Source organism: Oryctolagus cuniculus, chromosome 1 (genome assembly GCF_964237555.1).
Source record: "Oryctolagus cuniculus chromosome 1, mOryCun1.1, whole genome shotgun sequence".
Taxonomy (NCBI): Eukaryota; Metazoa; Chordata; class Mammalia; order Lagomorpha; family Leporidae; genus Oryctolagus; species Oryctolagus cuniculus.
In genome coordinates this window covers 51,391,078-51,408,609 of record NC_091432.1, presented here as the reverse complement: position 1 = coordinate 51,408,609, position 17,532 = coordinate 51,391,078, and the positions used below count along the sequence as shown (strand labels likewise).

The window sequence follows — 17,532 nt, the reverse complement described above, 5'->3', positions numbered from 1 at the left end:
AGAAGGACTATATGACATTTTTAAAAACCACAAAAGCAGCCTTAAGAAAATTTCCCAATGCTTTTGAATTATCCTTGGTTACCATGCCTTAACTTTGGCCTCTTTAACATGTTTTCATAGTATATGTAAATGTTTTTCAAACAGATATGTTTAACAGATAAAGAGACTTTAGCATTCTAAGTCATATATTTTATTAATGAGAACCAGTGTGACTAGAAACATTTTGTGCGTTTAAAATGCCCTATGTCAAATCTAACAGAATGATCATTTTAATAAAATGTTTTGGTGACTTTAGATCATAATCGTATACATGCTACAGATGTCCTACATGCAGTTTGGTATTTGACAACACGGCCAATACCTGGCTTACAACAGATTCACAATGATTGTGGAACATGGAATGAAACAGGTACTTCCTTTATAATCTTTCTTTTAATTATTTGACTGGGAATAATAAAGTTGTCTTTTTCATTATCTTTGTTCTTTGAATTTTTTCTTTAAGTAACTTTTAGTACATATAAAGGACTGTGTAAGTTTTGATCCATGAAAATAACATGAAAAAAAATTTTAAGGGAAAGGGTTTATTGGTGGGGAAACCTGACAGACCAGAGGGAAGGGGTGAAGAAGGAAAAGAGGGAGAAGGAGAGCATAAGAGAATCAAGAGACACAGAGAGAGAGAGAGGACACCATATGTTCAGCAACAGGTCCTGTTAAACCTTCACTGGGGTCAGGCAGGGAAGTAGGAGTGGTGAATCCCATTAGGATGGGCTGGAGCTGACACCTGTGGTTGGGCCATGGGGTCACCTGGCTTCCAGCCTTGGTGGCAGGGGCTAGAGCCTAGGATGGTGTCCAGGGTGTCTGCCCTTTTGTTTTTTATTAAGCAAGAGTTGTATGGGATTACATTAGCCCCAAAAGTCCAGAAGGGGTAGACATATGATGATCTGTCTTTAGAGCTACTTCCTGCTGACATGGGATGACGAGGTACTCTCTGCTGGCATGGGGTGAATTGACATGAAAATTTTAAAACCTGTTACCTATCTTAAGAACTCAATTAAGATCTAGTAGTGCTGCTGGATCTGTCATTTCCTTCTCTGTTCCATCCTGTTGCTTTCACCAGTGAGGAAGCCACTATCCTTAAAGTTATGATAATCATCCCTTTGCATTTTCTTTCTTGGTTTTATTTTTCTTTGAGATATATTAGTCCTATTGTAAACAGATAACATGGAATGAGCATTTAGTCTAGCAATTAAGACATACACATCACATTTTGGGAGTACCTGGTTTCACTTCTCAGCCTGGCTCTTGACTGTAGCTTCCTGCTAATGCGCGTGCTGGAAATAGTGTTGATGGTTCAAGGAACTGGATTCTTGCCAACCCACATGGGTGAAATGGATTGGTATTCCTGGCTTTCAGTGTCAGCCCTGACCCAGTCTCAGTTGTTGCAGGCTTTTGGGGAGAAAACCAGTGGATGGGAATTCTCTCTTTCTCTCTCACTCTTTCTCTGCCTTTTCGCCTTTCAAATAAATGAGTAAATAAATTATCAAAAAAAAAAAAAAAAAAAAAGAAAACAGGTAACATTTCTAAAACAAAGGAACATGTGTAAAATCATCACATAAATATTTAAATGTTGATTTGAAGAACTTCTGTAAACATTCAGATTTCACATTTTGCTTCTCAAAACGTTAATACTAATACTTAAGTACAGTCACATAAACATAATGAAATATAACAATCACAGTTATCTTACTTTGGTTTATAAAGAGGAAGGATATACATATGGCAAGACAGAATTCAGTTATCAATACTTGAGTAATAATATTACCATACTAATCAGTGTAAATGTCATAGATTCAGCCAGTGCCTTCTATTTTGATGGTTGAGTGTGAAGGACTGCCATATTTGTTTTTTATGCTACCGGTTCTTCTTTGTCTATCATTTATTTATTCTTTCTAGTGTCCTTCATTTCTTTCAAAAGTTCTGTGTTCTATCAGAGATCATTTTCTTCAGCTTTCTTGTTCGAATATTTTTAATTTTGTCTTAGAAGAATATCTTCATATTTCAGCATATTTAAAGACATGATCTTATCATCTTTTGATTTCTATGGTTTCTATTGACAAATCAACCTTAGGTCTTATTGGCAAATATAATATGTAAACATATGTTCTTTTTGTCTTCGATGTTGCACTTTTTTTTTTTTTAGCATTTCAACATCGTTTACTCAAGTGATTTTCTTTTTATTCATCCTGCTTGGAGTTCAGGGAATTTTCTAATTTTCTAACTATGTTGATTGTTCTTTTTATTGGATTCTATGATATTCTTGAAAATTCTTCCTACCTGGACCATTGCCCAATTGCAAAGCTATTCCTGTATTTTAAGTATTTGCTACATCAGTACTTCACTTCTAAGTACCAAAATTTGTATTAGTTTTTATTGCTACTGTAACAAATCACCATAAATTTAATGACTTAAAACAACGCAGCTTTATTATCTGATAGTTCTAGAGATCAGAAGTCTGAAATAGGTTTGACTGGGCTAAAATCGGGGCTAAAATCAAGGTGTGGGCAGGACTGTTGTCTTTCTACATGCTCTCAGGAAGAATGTGTTTTCTGGTCTCTCATTTTCTAGAAGCCACTTGTATTCCTTGGTTCATGGGTCTTCAAAAGCTGGCGCCGCGGCTCAATAGGCTAATCCTCCGCCTTGCGGCACCGGCACACCGGGTTCTAGTCCTGCTTGGGGCGCCGGATTCTGTCCCAGTTGCCCCTCTTCCAGGCCAGCTCTCTGCTGTAGCCAGGGAGTGCAGTGGAGGATGGCCCAAGTACTTGGGCCCTGCACCCCATGGGAGACCAGGATAAGTACCTGGCTCCTGCCATCGGATCAGCGTGGTGCGCCGGCTGCAGCGGCGGCCATTGGAGGGTGAACCAACGGCAAAGGAAGACCTTTCTCTCTGTCTCTCTCTCTCACTGTCCACTCTGCCTGTCAAAAAAACAACAACAACAACAACAACAATGGCTTTACATATTCAGATACCTTTCTGCTGCTGATCTTTTGACCCTTCCAAAGACAAACAAAAAGTTGTCTTTTGCCTTTCTTTCCAGAACACTATCCCACTTTTCTTTCCAGAACATACGTTCCTGACAGTTAATCTCTCAGTTTTAATATCTTTTGCAGTCTGGATAGGCTGAAAATCAACCAAACCATCAAGCCCAGCTGCTTCTGCTTTTCTTAGTGTTTCTTCTTCAATATTTCTCTTTCTTCTCACATTTTACAACAGAAGTAAGAAATCAGGCTGCATCTTCAACACTCTGATTGGAAATTTTCGCAGCTAAATATCTAAGTTCATAATTTATAAATTTTGTGTTCCACATTACCTGTAGTACAAAATTTAGCCAAGCTTTCTGCTAATACATAACAAGAATCCTTTTTCCTGCCGGCGCCGCGGCTCACTAGGCTAATCCTCCGCCTTGCGGTGCCGGCACACCGGGTTCTAGTCCCGGTCGGGGTGCCGGATTCTGTCCCGGTTGCCCCTCTTCCAGGCCAGCTCTCTGCTGTGGCCAGGGAGTGCAGTGGAGGATGGCCCAAGTGCTTGGGCCCTGCACCCCATGGGAGACCAGGAGAAGCACCTGGCTCCTGCCATCGGATCAGCGCGGTGCGCCGGCCGCAGCGGCCATTAGAAGGTGAACCAATGGCAAAGGAAGACCTTTCTCTCTGTCTCTCTCTCTCACTGTCCACTCTGCCTGTCAAAAAAAAAAAAAAAAAAAAAAAAAAAAAAAAAGGAATCCTTTTTTCCTTTAGTTTCCAATAAAATATTTCTCATTTTCTTCTGAGTAATGCCCTTAATGGCCTTTTTCCTGTTACCAGCCTTTTCTCAAAGATTTAGGTATTCTTTAAGGCAACATATGTTGTCTGTCTCATAGTCCTCACTTTCTTCACAGTTCTTACTAGCAGTGTTATGAGTTCTTATACACAGTGTTATGGAATCAAGAGTCTACAGGGGAGAAGACTTTGAGAGAGATCATGTTGCTGTTGCAATAGAAAATTATGGTGGAAACAGACTACAAGAACTATGGTATGGCTCTCTGCTATGGCCTGGGATAGCAGTAGAAGATGGCCTAGGTCCTTGGGCCCCTGCACCTGCTTGGGAGACCCAGAAGAAGCTCTTGGCTCCTGGCTTCTGATTGCCACAGTTCCAGCCGTTGTGGCCAATTGGGGAGTGAACCATTGGATGGAAGACCTCTCTCCCTCTGCCTCTCCTCTCTCTGTGTAACTCTGACTTTCAAGTAAAATAAATCTTTTTTTTTTAAAAAAAGAACTATGGTATGGATTGGTTTATTATGACTGTATTAGAGAATTGGGGAAAAAATGACCACTGTAGAGCTTTAATTAATTGTAATAAGACCACATGGCTTCTCTGACTAACTTAAAAGAATCACTGGTAGCATTATAGCTTCTGAAAACAAAATCCAGTATCTGATCCTGAATTTACTTGAAATACAGTGCAGGTTGAGTTTGTGATCTCATATGACCTTGTATGTCAGAATTAAGTTATCAGTTGGGGAAGAAAGGACCCTGAGAATTGGAATAAGATTAGTTGGATAGGTTTGAAGTCATGTGATTCATGTGATTATCCTTAACTCCCCAAATCCTGCTGATCTCCCTTGTTGAGAAACAATTATTTCTCATTATATTAGTTGCCTGAGGATCTTGTAATGACCTCTCCTGAGATTCCTGAATCAGAATAATGCTAATTCATCTCTAACTTCAATTCTGGTAGTGCTCATTTCTTTGGGGTCCATATTTAAATTCAAATACCTGGAGATGTTAGGGGAAATAAATACTGAGTCTGAACACTAGAATAATATATTGGTGTAAGCCTGAGGAATATATGTGGAATAGATTAGGAAGAAAGAAAAGCAATGTAGATAGTTCTGCGTTTATTCATATAGGTATATTCCCAGAAATTCTGGATTCATTGTATTTGGTTGAGCAACTGGCAATGACACTTAATAGTTCTGTATAAACAGTTGTCTGAAATGTTAGCATCACATGAAGATGAAATGAAGATGAATTGTTGGAACTGTCTACTATACTGTGGAGGAAGGAATCCAGACACTAATTCTAATAGATTGTTGAAATGAATGATCAAATTCAGTCTTCTCACTCACCCCCAATTATGTCCCTTAGAAATGTTTCCCTTTAACAAGATGTTGAGAAATACTACTCTAAAACTAATTCTTGGAAAGTGAAATACCACACTGTTCCATCAGCCTGAGTTAGAGGCATATTCAATTTAGATTGTTTTTTGGCGTAGGCTTGTTTCACAGTGGTAGTTCCCCTAAACTATACCTATTTTCTGAATGCACAGTTTGAATAAACATATTCAGGAGCTGACAGAATTCTTTCACTCATTTGTTGACTCTTGGAGAGAGGATTATCATTGTAGGAAGTCTCAAATACAATCCCCTAAACTGGTTCATTCCAGCAAAGCAGTGAACCAAAGCAATTCTGTGTTCCTTCCTAGTTGAATTGTGGAAAATAGTGTCACTATTAGGTAGTTAATAGATGTAGGAATGGTTATTTCCATCACATTACTGTTCAGCTTTGTTATATGGCTTTTATACAATACAAATAGGTCCTGGAAAATGATGGTAGATTATTCTACTCTTATTTGCATGTTGATTCCAGTTGCTATAGTTGTTCCAGATGTGATCAGACTATTTGAATAAACCAACCTAATTTGTAATATTTGGTATACAACAATTGATCTAGTGAATTCTTCTCATTTTTCATACATATTAGCAAAATTTCTAAGACATTTACTTGGCAGGCATCACATATACTTTCTTTGTCTTATTTCTGAGCTATGTCCAGTCATCTATTCTCAGTTATAATCGAGTCTAGTCCTTTATGTTAGTAAGTTGTGATAATGACTAATAGCTGTGTTGAATAAGAAATAACAAATAGGGGTGGACATTTGGACTAGGGTTAAGACACCAGTTGATATGTACACATCTTAGATCAGAGTGCCTGGGTTTAAATCCCAGCTCCACTCCCAATTCCAGCTTCCTGCTGATGCACATCCTGCAAAGCAGTAGGAGAAGGCTCACCCAGTTACTCTCTGCTACCCACATAGGACACCTGAATTGAGTTTTCAGTCACATCTTTAACCTGGCCCAGCCTAGGCCATTGTGGGCATTCAATGGGACCTTTCTGTCTGTCTCTCTGACTCTCAAATAATAACAAATAAATTTTAAAAAGAAGTCAGAAATTTTCTATGTGCATTGATCAGAGTGCCAGAGGATGAGAGATGAGAAACTGCCCCAAATACAGAGATCTTTGATTTTAGTGAAGTTTACTGGTGATCTAGTGGTCTCAAACACACTGAATTATCTACTCTGAGTAAAGGAACAACTGATATATTTTGAGTTCTCTAGGGGGCTTTTTGGATTTGGAATGCAAATTCCCACCTCTGAGTGCTACTGTTTTAGTCAACTGACTGTAAAGCTATGAATTTTATGTGCAACCCAGAGCAAGAGTGTTGAATTACGGGATCTGAGACCTTTCCCAATTAACCCACAAAAGACAGTCACAGATGCAAGGGCAAGAGGATTTATTATTTTATTGCCAGCTAGCTGGGGCTCCCACCACACATACAACATAGTGCAGTGCGGGGGTGAGAAGCCCCACCTCTCTCCTTGTCAGCGTTTTTATACACTTAATACTTTATACACTTGTTTAAGTATATTCGTCATTACGCACGTATGCTAGTTCTTTTATTCTTTATATGTCAATTACCTAAATTTGAGCATTTTATTGGTGCATCCCAGAAGTCTGAGACTACGCGTCTCAGAAGGAAGTAGTCCCACAAGGAAGTAGGAGACCATTAATTTCAGGAAGTATTTACTAAGTTTCATTTTCGAGAATTGGGCCTTCCCGTCTTCCTGGAGTTTGTGAAGCCTGTCATGGAGGTACAATTATTCCTCCCCCCTTTTCTTACTCTGGACATCCTGCATTAAGTCATTGAGCAAGCAGCGCAGTACAGAAGCAAAAAGCAATTGATATTTAGCATCCGCTAGTTCTAGATACATATATATATGTATTTTTTTTTTTCATTTCAACAAGAGAAGAGTGTGAAGCAGTTTAAGTTGTTGTACAAGTTGCTATGGCACTTTTCCATATGACCTCCAACAGATTCAGCAGTACTCAGTGTCTTTTGCAACTAAAGCTCGTCTTTGGAGCCCTAGCAAGACCATTGCAAGAAAATCACAGTGTAAATATGTAAACTTTTAAGAAAAAGGCAAGCCATCTTATTCAGATAACCAATGTCCTTTCTGTAAAAGCTGTTTGTGTAAATCATCTGTTTGTTATTTTAAAATACCCTAGAGGAGCTTCATGGGAAGGAAAAGGTTTGTTTCAGTGAATATTTTGAAAGCTTATAGGTCAGGATCAGGTGGCCCTATTTGTAAGGTGTTTGGTGGAAGCTGACCAAAGCAGAGCAGATTTAGAGGAATAAATGTGGTGAACAAGTAAGCAGAGAAGCTAGGCTGAACTCAGCTTAAATAACCACTCTCTCACAAAAACTGCCTTCTCAGGGCAAGCCTTCAGTGACTTAAAGACCTTTCACCAGACCTGCCTCTCAGACAGCATAATTAGATCAAGTCTCTACCCTTAATCCATTATCTCTTAACATAAGACTTCAGAGTATAAATATCTGCATGTATTTGGGGGACCCAAGTCCTACACATCCATAACACTGCTAGATTGCTACTGCACTCTAGTAGATTATGAATTCTTGACTGTGGGCACTAGGTTACCATATGATCTGCCCTTAAAGAACTTTCTGCCATCTGACCCTCCAGTTTATAAAGCTGGCAAGAGTAGTAACCTCAGTTATCAAGGGGAATTGTTACATACAATATTAGTTATGAACTGCTCCTGAATGCACAGATTGTAAGTTCAGACTGCTGTGGATATTACTTTTAATATGCTGGCATCTCTTCTTTAATCCACAATTATGAGGGCCGGCGCTATGGCATAGTGGGTAAAGCCACGGTCTGCAGTGCTGGCATCCCATATGGGCACTGGTTCGAGTCCTGGCTATACCGCTTCCAATCTAGCTCTCCACTGTGGCCTGGGAAAGTGGTAGAAGATGGCCCAAGTCCTTGGGCCTCTGCACCTGCATTGGGAGATCCAGAACAAGCTCCTGGCTCCTGGCTTCGGATCAGCACAGCTCCAGCCATTGCAACCAGTGGGGAGTGAACCAGTGGATGGAAGCCCCACCTTCACCGTCTCTCCTCTCTCTGTGTAACTCTGACTTTCAAATAAATAAATCAATCTAAAAATAAAAATAAAATCCACAATTATGGCTACTTCCCAGGTAATTCCCTATGTCCAGTTGACTCAAGGGGAAGAGCCAGTTCACCTGTTTACACATGGTTCTGCCCAGTATGCTAATGTGGTTACAGCTTTATAAGCTCACTCAAGAGTGTCCTTTGAAGGGTAATAGGGGAAAATAAATCCTATCTGAGCAGAATATTAAACAGAAAATCTTGTTCATTTAGCCTAGGAAAAGATGAACAGAGGAAAGGATCTAGACAGTGAGTAATAACTTCCTTGGACGTTTAGGGACTGAGAAGAACAATTAGGAAGTTGGTGGCAAGGATTCTGCAAAAGAGGTTTATGACTAGACCACCCAGAGAGAACACATAGTGGTGGACATTTTTTCTGTGGAAATCCTAGTGTGATGATTAATATCTCATCTTAGCTGGGCAGCAGAACCCAGATATTTGGCTGAACATTAATACGGATATTTTCTTGATGGTATGTTTTGGATGAGATTAACATTTAAATAAGTGGACCTTGATAGAAGAGTACTTTCAGTATTATGGGGGACATCTCTGTGGCACGGTGTATAAAGGATCCCTTTTCTTCACATCCTTAGCATTTTCTTCTTATCTTTTTCTTAATAGCCATCCTAGCAGATATGAGGTGATATCTTATTGTGGTTTTAATTTTAGTTTCCCTGATAATTAGTGATATTGACATTTTTTCATTTATCTCTTGGCCATTTACATCTTTTGAGAAATGTCTTTTTAGGTCTTTTGCCCATTCTTTAACTGTTTATTTATTTTCTTGCTGTTGAGTTGTTAAATTCTTTATTTTGGATCATAACCCTTTATTAGGCATATTCAAAAATATTTCTTTCCATTCCATAGGTTGTCTTTTACTATGTTGATTTGTTTCCTTTGCTGTGTTGACAATTTTTCGTTTGATGCAGTCCCATTTGTCTATATTTGCTTTTGTTGCTTATGCTTTTTGGGGTCATATCCGAAAAAGTCTTTGCCCAGAATAAAGTTAAGAAACCTTCAATGTTTGCTGCTGCTGCTTCTGCTTCTTCTTCATTGTCTTCATCATCTTCATTGTCATCTTCTTCTTCATCTCCTTCCTCATAGTCTTTGTCATCTTTGTCATTGTCTTCCCCTTACCTTTCTCTTTTCTCTTCCTCTTTTCTCTTCTCCTTCCTCCCTCCCTCCTTTCCTTTCCTCATTGTATGTTTTTGGCACCTTTGTTGAAAATCAAGTGGCCATAAGTGTGTGGATTTATTTCTGGGCGTCCATTCTGTTCCATTGGTCTTTATATTTGTTTTGTGCCTATACTACCTAGTTTTTAGTTCTCTAAGTTTATAGTATGTTTTGATGCCCTCTTTTGTTCTGTTTAAGATTGCTTTGGCAACTCTGAGTCTTTTGTGGTGCTATCTGAATTTTAGGATTGTTTTTTTGTATTTTTTTGTGAAAAACGTCCATTGGCATTTTGACAGGTATTGCATTGAATCTGTATATCACATTGGTAGTGTAGACGTTTTAACAGTTTTCTTCCAATCTATGGAGAACTTGTGTTCTCTACTTCCTTGGGTAATTTAGTCCTAGTTTTTTGAGGCCATCATACATGAGATTGTTTTCTTTATTTCTTTTTTAGATAGTTCATTATTCACATGTAGTTATACTGTTGATTTTTGTGCCCTGCAACTTTACTGAATTTTATTTTAGTTCTAACAGTGTTTTAGTGGAGTCTTTACAGTGTGTGTGTGTGTGTGTAATAATGCCATCTTGAAAGGGACAGTTTAATTTTCTTTTTGATTTGGATGCCTCTTATTTCTTTTTCTGGCTAGAACTTCCAGTACTATTTTGAATGAAATGGGGGTAGAGTGAACATCCTTGTCTTCTTCCTGATCTTACTCAAAAAGCTTTCAACTTTCCACTACTGAGTACAGTGCTAACTGTGGAGTTGTCATATATGGTCTTAATTGTTTTAAGGAACATTCTTTCTATACCTAATTTGTTGAGAGTTTATATTATGAAAGGATGCTGAATATTGTCAGATGCTCTTTCTGATATGATTGTGTGGTTTTGTCCTTTATTCTGTTTATATGGTATATCACATTTATTGATTTGCATATGAACCATCCTTGTACCCCAAGGAAAAATTCCACCTGACCATGGCGAATGAACCTTTTAATGTGCAGTTGAATTTCGTTTGCTGATATTTTGTTGAGGATTTTTGCATCTATGTTCATCAGGTATGTGGGTTCATAATTTTTCTTTCCTTGTAGTGTCCTTGTTTGGCTTTGGTATCAAGGAAATGGTGGATCTGTAAATGAATTTGGGATATTCTTCTCTACAGTTTTTTGGAAGAGTTTGAGAAGGATTGGTGTTAATTCTGTAAATGTTTGGTAGAATTAACCTGGTAAAATTAGGCCCTGACTTCTTTGATGAAAGATTTTGATTACTGATTCAGTCTTTACTTGTTATAATTCTGTTCAGATCTTCTGTTTCTTCAAAATTCAGTCTTTGTAGGTTGTATGTTTCTGGAAAATTATCCATTTATTCAAGCGTATATCACTTATTTATATATAATTGCTCACCAGTCTATTATGATCCTTTATATTCCTATCATCTTTCATTTCTGATTTTCTTTCCTAGTCTAGTTAAGGATTTGCTAGTTTTGTCTATTTTTTCCCCAAAAATCAACTCTTCATTTCACCAGTTTTTTCTATTATGTTCCTATTACTCTTTCATTTATTTCTGCTTTGATCCTTTATCATTTCATTCATTTTTATGACTTTGGGCTTAGTTTACTCTTTTTTTTCTTATTCCTTCAGATGAACCCTTTGATTATTTATTTGCAATCTTTCTCCTTTTTTGATACAGACAGTTATTGCTACAAATATCCCTCTTAGAACTGTTTTTGCAACATCACACAAATTTTGGTATACCATGTTTTCCATTTTCATTTTTCTCAAGAGATTTTTAAATTTCCATTTTGATTTCTTCTTTGACCCATTGATGGATTGGGAGTAAGTTGTTTAATTTGCACATATTTGTTAATTTTCTGGAAAAATCAGCTAACTAAAAGAATCACCATGTTCTGAAAGAAAGTAAATAAATGGGGTCTACCATTGTAATGTTTAATTTTATTTTTCATAGTATTAACTTTTTTTTAAGTTTATATAAACTTATGAATTAAGATCCTAATTGGTCAATTCTAAGAAATTATTGAACTCAAAAGTATACCTTTTGCCATTTTTGATATTTTATATTTTTACAAATTCATGGGAACCTACTGCATATAAGAAAAATAAAATTAACTACTGAAGGCTTGATAAAGCCTTCATTTAGAAATTTGAATGTGTACCTGTATCCTTGCCCATACATTTAACTGTCTTGTTTTTTATGTTTATAATTACTTTAAATATAGTTCTAGTCTGGGTTATTCTAAAATTCAATTTAGATAAAAAATAAAGACAGGCTGAAAATAATAAGGTATCTTTATAAGTATCACTAGATATTAAAGTCATTATGTTAAAAAGTTCTTGTGATGACAAATATTGGGTCAACTAAATTTGAATTAAATGTTTTGGATTTTGACAAGCTAGGGCATTATTCATAAGTTGTAATAATGAATACAACCAAGCAAATTTTGTTTCCCTAATATATTTATGGTTTTATGTGCTATCTACTCTAAATAGTTTCTTTTTTCTTATACTTTCTCAAGATTCCATTAGCAAAAGCAATAGAGTGATAATCTAAATAGAAAAAGCTACCAAAATACAAAAAGGAAAAAAAAAAAATGGGAGAAGAAGAAGAAAACAATGATAAGGTTTTAATACACCAGAAATACAGTTTGGGTAGTGAATATGTTATTTCTAACAAGAGGATAAAAGAGTTATGTTGATTGATTTATTCCTATGTTTTCCATGCTTCTTCATTTTCCATATTCTCTATCTCATTATATTGTAAAGGAATTTCATGGAGAAAAGGGAGGGGAAGAAGAGTAAAAGCGAGGGCTGCAAATTATGTTATATTTGTGAATGAGATCTGAAAAGCCTCTATATTGAGCAGCTTGGTGTGGTAATATATTAAATTCCTAAATATCTGGCTGTTTCATCAGATTTTATTCCAAGTATTGCTTTTTTTTTCTGTTATATCCTATGTTCTAGCTATTATCTCTATCCCTTATACAATAAATATTTAGAAATCTGAGGTTTCTAAAATTATTATTAGCCTGAGTAAAACAATATCAAGCTATCATGAGAATTTTATGTCCTGTACAATAAGCAATCTCAAAGTCAAAGTTGACACTGTTGGAAATAGTATACACTTTTAAGTCCAGGGAGTCTATTTCTTAGTTAAATCAACAAATAATGTCTCTGGGAAATCCCCTCCTTAGCATAATTATGAGGAAATTATGTGCTAATGTTGTTTATTTTGCTACTTTTTGTTCCTCAGATTCTGATGGTAGAATTAACCCTGGGCGAACTGCTTACATTTCATCGAAGAGCTGCTCTATTCCAGATGAAAGCTATGGCTGCTTGTCTTCAAACATTCCTGCATTAGAACTGATGGCTTTGTACGTGGCAGCTGCCATGCATGATTACGATCACCCAGGGCGGACAAATGCATTTCTGGTGGCAACAAATGCCCCTCAGGTAGGAAATACATATTTTTTGAGAAGTTTAAAGAGACACTGTACAAGCCATTATGCATATTCTTCAATTGAATCTTGTGGCTATTCCATCTGATGCTAACATTCTGCATTGTAATTAATTGGTTAATAACACATGGCCTTGACATGATGTGTACAAGAGAGTTGGGGAAAAATAACCTCTTCAACTAGAAAATAGTAACTTTCATAAATTATTCTGGAGTCCTTTGTGTCAGTATTTTTGTCTTTGTCAAATTGACAAAATTTTAACTAGATATAAGATTTATATTCCTTCTGCCTATGTCCATGGTATAAATAGGGTTAAGCATTTGTAATGGTTGAGAATCTATTCATCTTTTTGTTGTCCTTTACCTTGAGATTGATCTTAATATACAGACTCTAAATCTCCTAGCTCTGAATGTATTAATGTATGATATACGGGGTGCACAAGGTAGCATAGCAGGTTAAGCAACCACTAAGCATGCCTGATCTCATATTTATGTACCTGGGATCAAGTCCCACATTGGCTTCTAATTCAAAATCCAGCTAATGCCTCTGTGAGGCAGTAAATGATGGCCCAAGTGCTTGGGTCCCTGCATCTGATGTGGAAGTCCAGATAGAGTTCTGGCTTCTGGCTTTAGCCTGACCCAGCCTCCTTTGTTGTGGATATTTGGGAAATGAAAATGGAAGATCTCACTGTCTCTCCTCCACTACCCCCCGACCTCAGTGCTTTTTGAATAAATAAATAAATGTTTTTAAGAAAGATTTTATGTATTTACTTGAGAGGGAGAGTTACAGACAGAGACAGGGAGACAGAAAGGTCTTCTCTCCTCTGGTTTGTTCCCTAAATGGCTGCAACATCCAGAACTAAGCTGATCCAAAGCTAGGAGCTTCTTCTGAGTCTCCTACATGGGTGCAGGGGCCCAAGCATTTGGGCCATCTTCCACTGCTTTCCTACGCTATAAGCAGAGAGTTGTATCAGAAGAGGAACAGCTGGGACACGAACTGATGCCCATATGAGGTGGCCCCGGCTTAGAAAGAAAGGACTAATGTACAGAAAAATTGACCACAGGGTGAAATGATAATTTAAGGTGTAGAAAAGCATTTAACTCAAAAAGATATTCTCAAAGAAATTTAAAAGAATATTATATCTATAAAATAAAGAACAGGGAACTTTGAAAAAGAAAACACCAAAGAACAAGTTAGGGCGTTTAGAAACTAAAAATATAACTGCCAAAATGTTTAAATTTTGGTACAAGTATTGAAAGTAAAATTCCACATTAATATCTCCTATAGACAGACCAAAAAGATAGATAGCAAATATAGAGAAGGAAAAGATAGGACATAGGGAGTAGATCAAGATGTGCTGGGAAAGAGGGGAGTATTTTAATTAAATGGATTCACCAGGTGCCAGGAAAATTAAATAAAAGGAAAAAATAAAAAATGAGACTCACATATAGTGTTATAGTAAAATTTAAGAATACAGAGATTTTTTTTAAACTCTTGAGAGGATAAAAACAACACATCTATCAAACAGTAAAACTTCAGCCAACATTGTGCTTTAGCAATAGTGGATGCTAGAGGATACTAGAATACTTTTCAAAATTCTAAGAGAATTCATTCATTCATTTATTTAATAGATATTTATTGGGTGCACATCACACTATTTTGACATTGTTATTAGATAAAATTGGGGAAAATTCTGCTGTCATTGAACTTAAATTCTCATAAAGCAAAAAAAAAAAAAAAACAACTAAATGTGTGTCAGAGAGAGGTGGTAGTGGGGAGGGAGAGGGAAGAGAGGGGAAGAGAGAGAGAGATTAAGACATACATTCTAGAAAACAGGTAAAACTGGGAAAGAGATAGAAAATGCTGGTATATGAGTGTTATTTTCGAGCTAGAGTTCGGTAATCAGCTAAACTAACATTGGGCATGGAGCAAAATAAAGAGATTTTTCAGATAAACTAATTAAAAAAATCATGTCTCATCCCTTCTGAGACAGTCACCTAAAATGGGGCAGCAAAATATGGATGATGAACTAAGAGAGATGTGGGATTACTCATAGTAATAGATTAAACCCAGAACTTCTAGGATAAAGGAATTCCAAGATGACAGCTACTCATCAAGATGACTTGTACCTCTTTAAAAAATTAGCTGCATTGTTTTCTGTAGCACTTAATTTGTTTCTTTTTTTTTTTTTTGCTAATTTTTTTTAACTTTTATTTAGTAAATATAATTTTCCAAAGTACAGTTTATGGATTACAATGGCTTTTTCCCCCCCATAACTTCCCTCCCACCCCACCCCTCCCATCTCCTGCTCCCTCTCCCATTCCATTCACATCAAGATTCATTTTCAATTATCTTTATATACAGAAGATCAATTTAGTATATATTAAGTAAAGATTTCATCAGTTTGCCCCCACACAGAACACAAAGTGCCAAACACTGTTTGAGCACTAGTCATATCATTACTTCACATTGGACAACACATTAAGGACAGAGATCCCACATGAGGAGTAAGTACACAGTGACTCCTGTTGTTGACTTAACAATTTGACACTCTTGTTTATTGTGTCAGAAATCTCCCTAGGCTCTAGTCATGAGTTTCCAAGGCCATGGAAGCCTCTTGAGTTCGCTGACTTCGATCTTATGTAGACAAGGTCATAGTCAAAGTGGAAGTTCTCTCCTCCCTTCAGAGGAAGGTACCTCCTCCTTTGATGGCCTGTTCTTTCTACTGGGATCTCACTAGCAGAGATCTTTCATTTAGCTCCTCTTTTTATTTTGCCAGAGTGTCTTGGTTTTCCATGCCTAAAATACTCTCATGGACTCTTCAGCCAGATCCGAATGCCTTAAGGGCTGATTCTGAGGCCAGAGTGCTGTTTAGGACATCTGCCATTCTATGAGTCTGCTGTGTATCCCACTTCCCATGTTGGATCATTCTCTCCCTTTTTTATTCTATCAGTTAGTATTCGCAGACACTAGTCTTGTTTGTGTGATCCCTTTGACTATTAGACCTATCAGTGTGATCAATTGTGAACTGAAATTGACCACTTGGACTAGTGAGATGGCATTGGTACATGCAACCTTGCTTTCTTTTTCTTTTTCTTTTTCTTTTTCTTTTTCTTTTTCTTTTTCTTTTTCTTTTTCTTTTTCTCTTTCCTTCCTTCCTTCTTTCTTTCTTTCTTTCTTTTTTTTTTTTTTTTTTACAGGCAGAGTGGACAGTGAGTGAGAGAGAGAGAGAGAAAGGTCCTCCTTTGCCGTTGGTTCACCCTCCAATGGCCGCCGCGGCTGGCACGCTGCAGCGGCGCACTGTGTTGATCTGATGGCAGGAGCCAGGTACTTATCCTGGTCTCCCATGGGGTGCAGGGCCCAAGCACTTGGGCCATCCTCCACTGCACTCCCTGGCCACAGCAGAAAGCTGGCCTGGAAGAGGGGCAACTGGGACAGAATCCGGCGCTCCACCTGGACTAGAACCCTGTGTGCCGGCGCTGCAAGGCGGAGAATTAGCCTAGTGAGCCACAGCGCCGGCCGCAACCTTGTTTTCTAACTCTACAGAACTTTTGCAGTTGTGAATATATAGTGAGCCACCTTTTTATCCAAGTTTTTTTCACTTCCCAGAAAAACTGAAGTGCTTTAATGATTATAACATCAGTATTTTTAGTGTTTTCTTCTATTTCTTGTATTTCAAAAGAGGGACATTTGTCGAGCTTTTTAAAATTCTTCCTTTGTATAATCTTTTATATACCTGATGGGCTTTTCCTTTTTTTCCCCTTGCTCGTATTTACCAAAGGGTTTTACTATTTGTTGTAACATTCTGCCAATTTGCATTAAACCCTTTTCCAGGTCTTTCCTATTCAGAGGGTGAAAATGTTTAAGATCAACTGATGCAGCAGGTGCTGTGGTATAGTAGGCTGAGCCTCTGCCTATGGTGCTGGCTTTCTATTTGAGCACGAGTTCAGGTCCCAGCTGCTCCTCTTCTGATCCAGCGCTGTGCTTATGGCCTGGGAAGGCAGTGGAAGATGGCCCAAGTGCTTGGGCCCTTGTACCTCTCCAAGAGACCTGGAAGAAGCTCCTGCCTCTTGGCTTGGGATCAGCTCAGCTCTGGCCACTGCTAACATTTGGGGGGAGTGAACCAGCAAATGGAAGACCTTTTTCTCTGTCTCTCCCTCTCTGTCACTCTACCTCTCAAAAAAATAAATAAAATCTTTCCAAAACCAGCTGATTTGCTTTGAGAAATTATAGATGTAAAGAATATTTCAAAAAGTTAAAGGAGAAGTTGGCACCATGGCTAGTGGGCTAGGCCTCTGCCTGTGGTGCCGGCATCCCATATGGGCACCGGGTTCATGTCCCAGCTGTTTCTCTTCTGATCCGGCTCTCTGCCTATGGCCTGGGAAGGAGTAGAAAATGGCTCAGATGCTTGGTCCCCTGCACCTGCATTGGAGACCTGGAAGAAGCTCCTGGCTTCAGATCAGCTCAGCTCCAGCCATTGCGGCCATCTGGGGAGGGAACCAGCAGATGGAGGATCTTTCTGTCTGTTTCTCCCGCTCTCTGATT

At 37.9% G+C, this 17,532-nt stretch overlaps 1 protein-coding gene across 1 annotated transcript in view; it reads left to right on the top strand.

Moving 5' to 3' along the window:
• Positions 1–17,532, top strand: part of PDE3B (phosphodiesterase 3B) — a 190,382-nt gene that overhangs the window by 156,809 nt on the left and 16,041 nt on the right. Inside the window, exons 11-12 of the mRNA XM_002708827.5 lie at positions 296–409; positions 12,783–12,982. Coding sequence (XP_002708873.2) covers positions 296–409; positions 12,783–12,982 — 314 coding nt within the window. The remainder of the gene's footprint in view (positions 1–295; positions 410–12,782; positions 12,983–17,532) is intronic.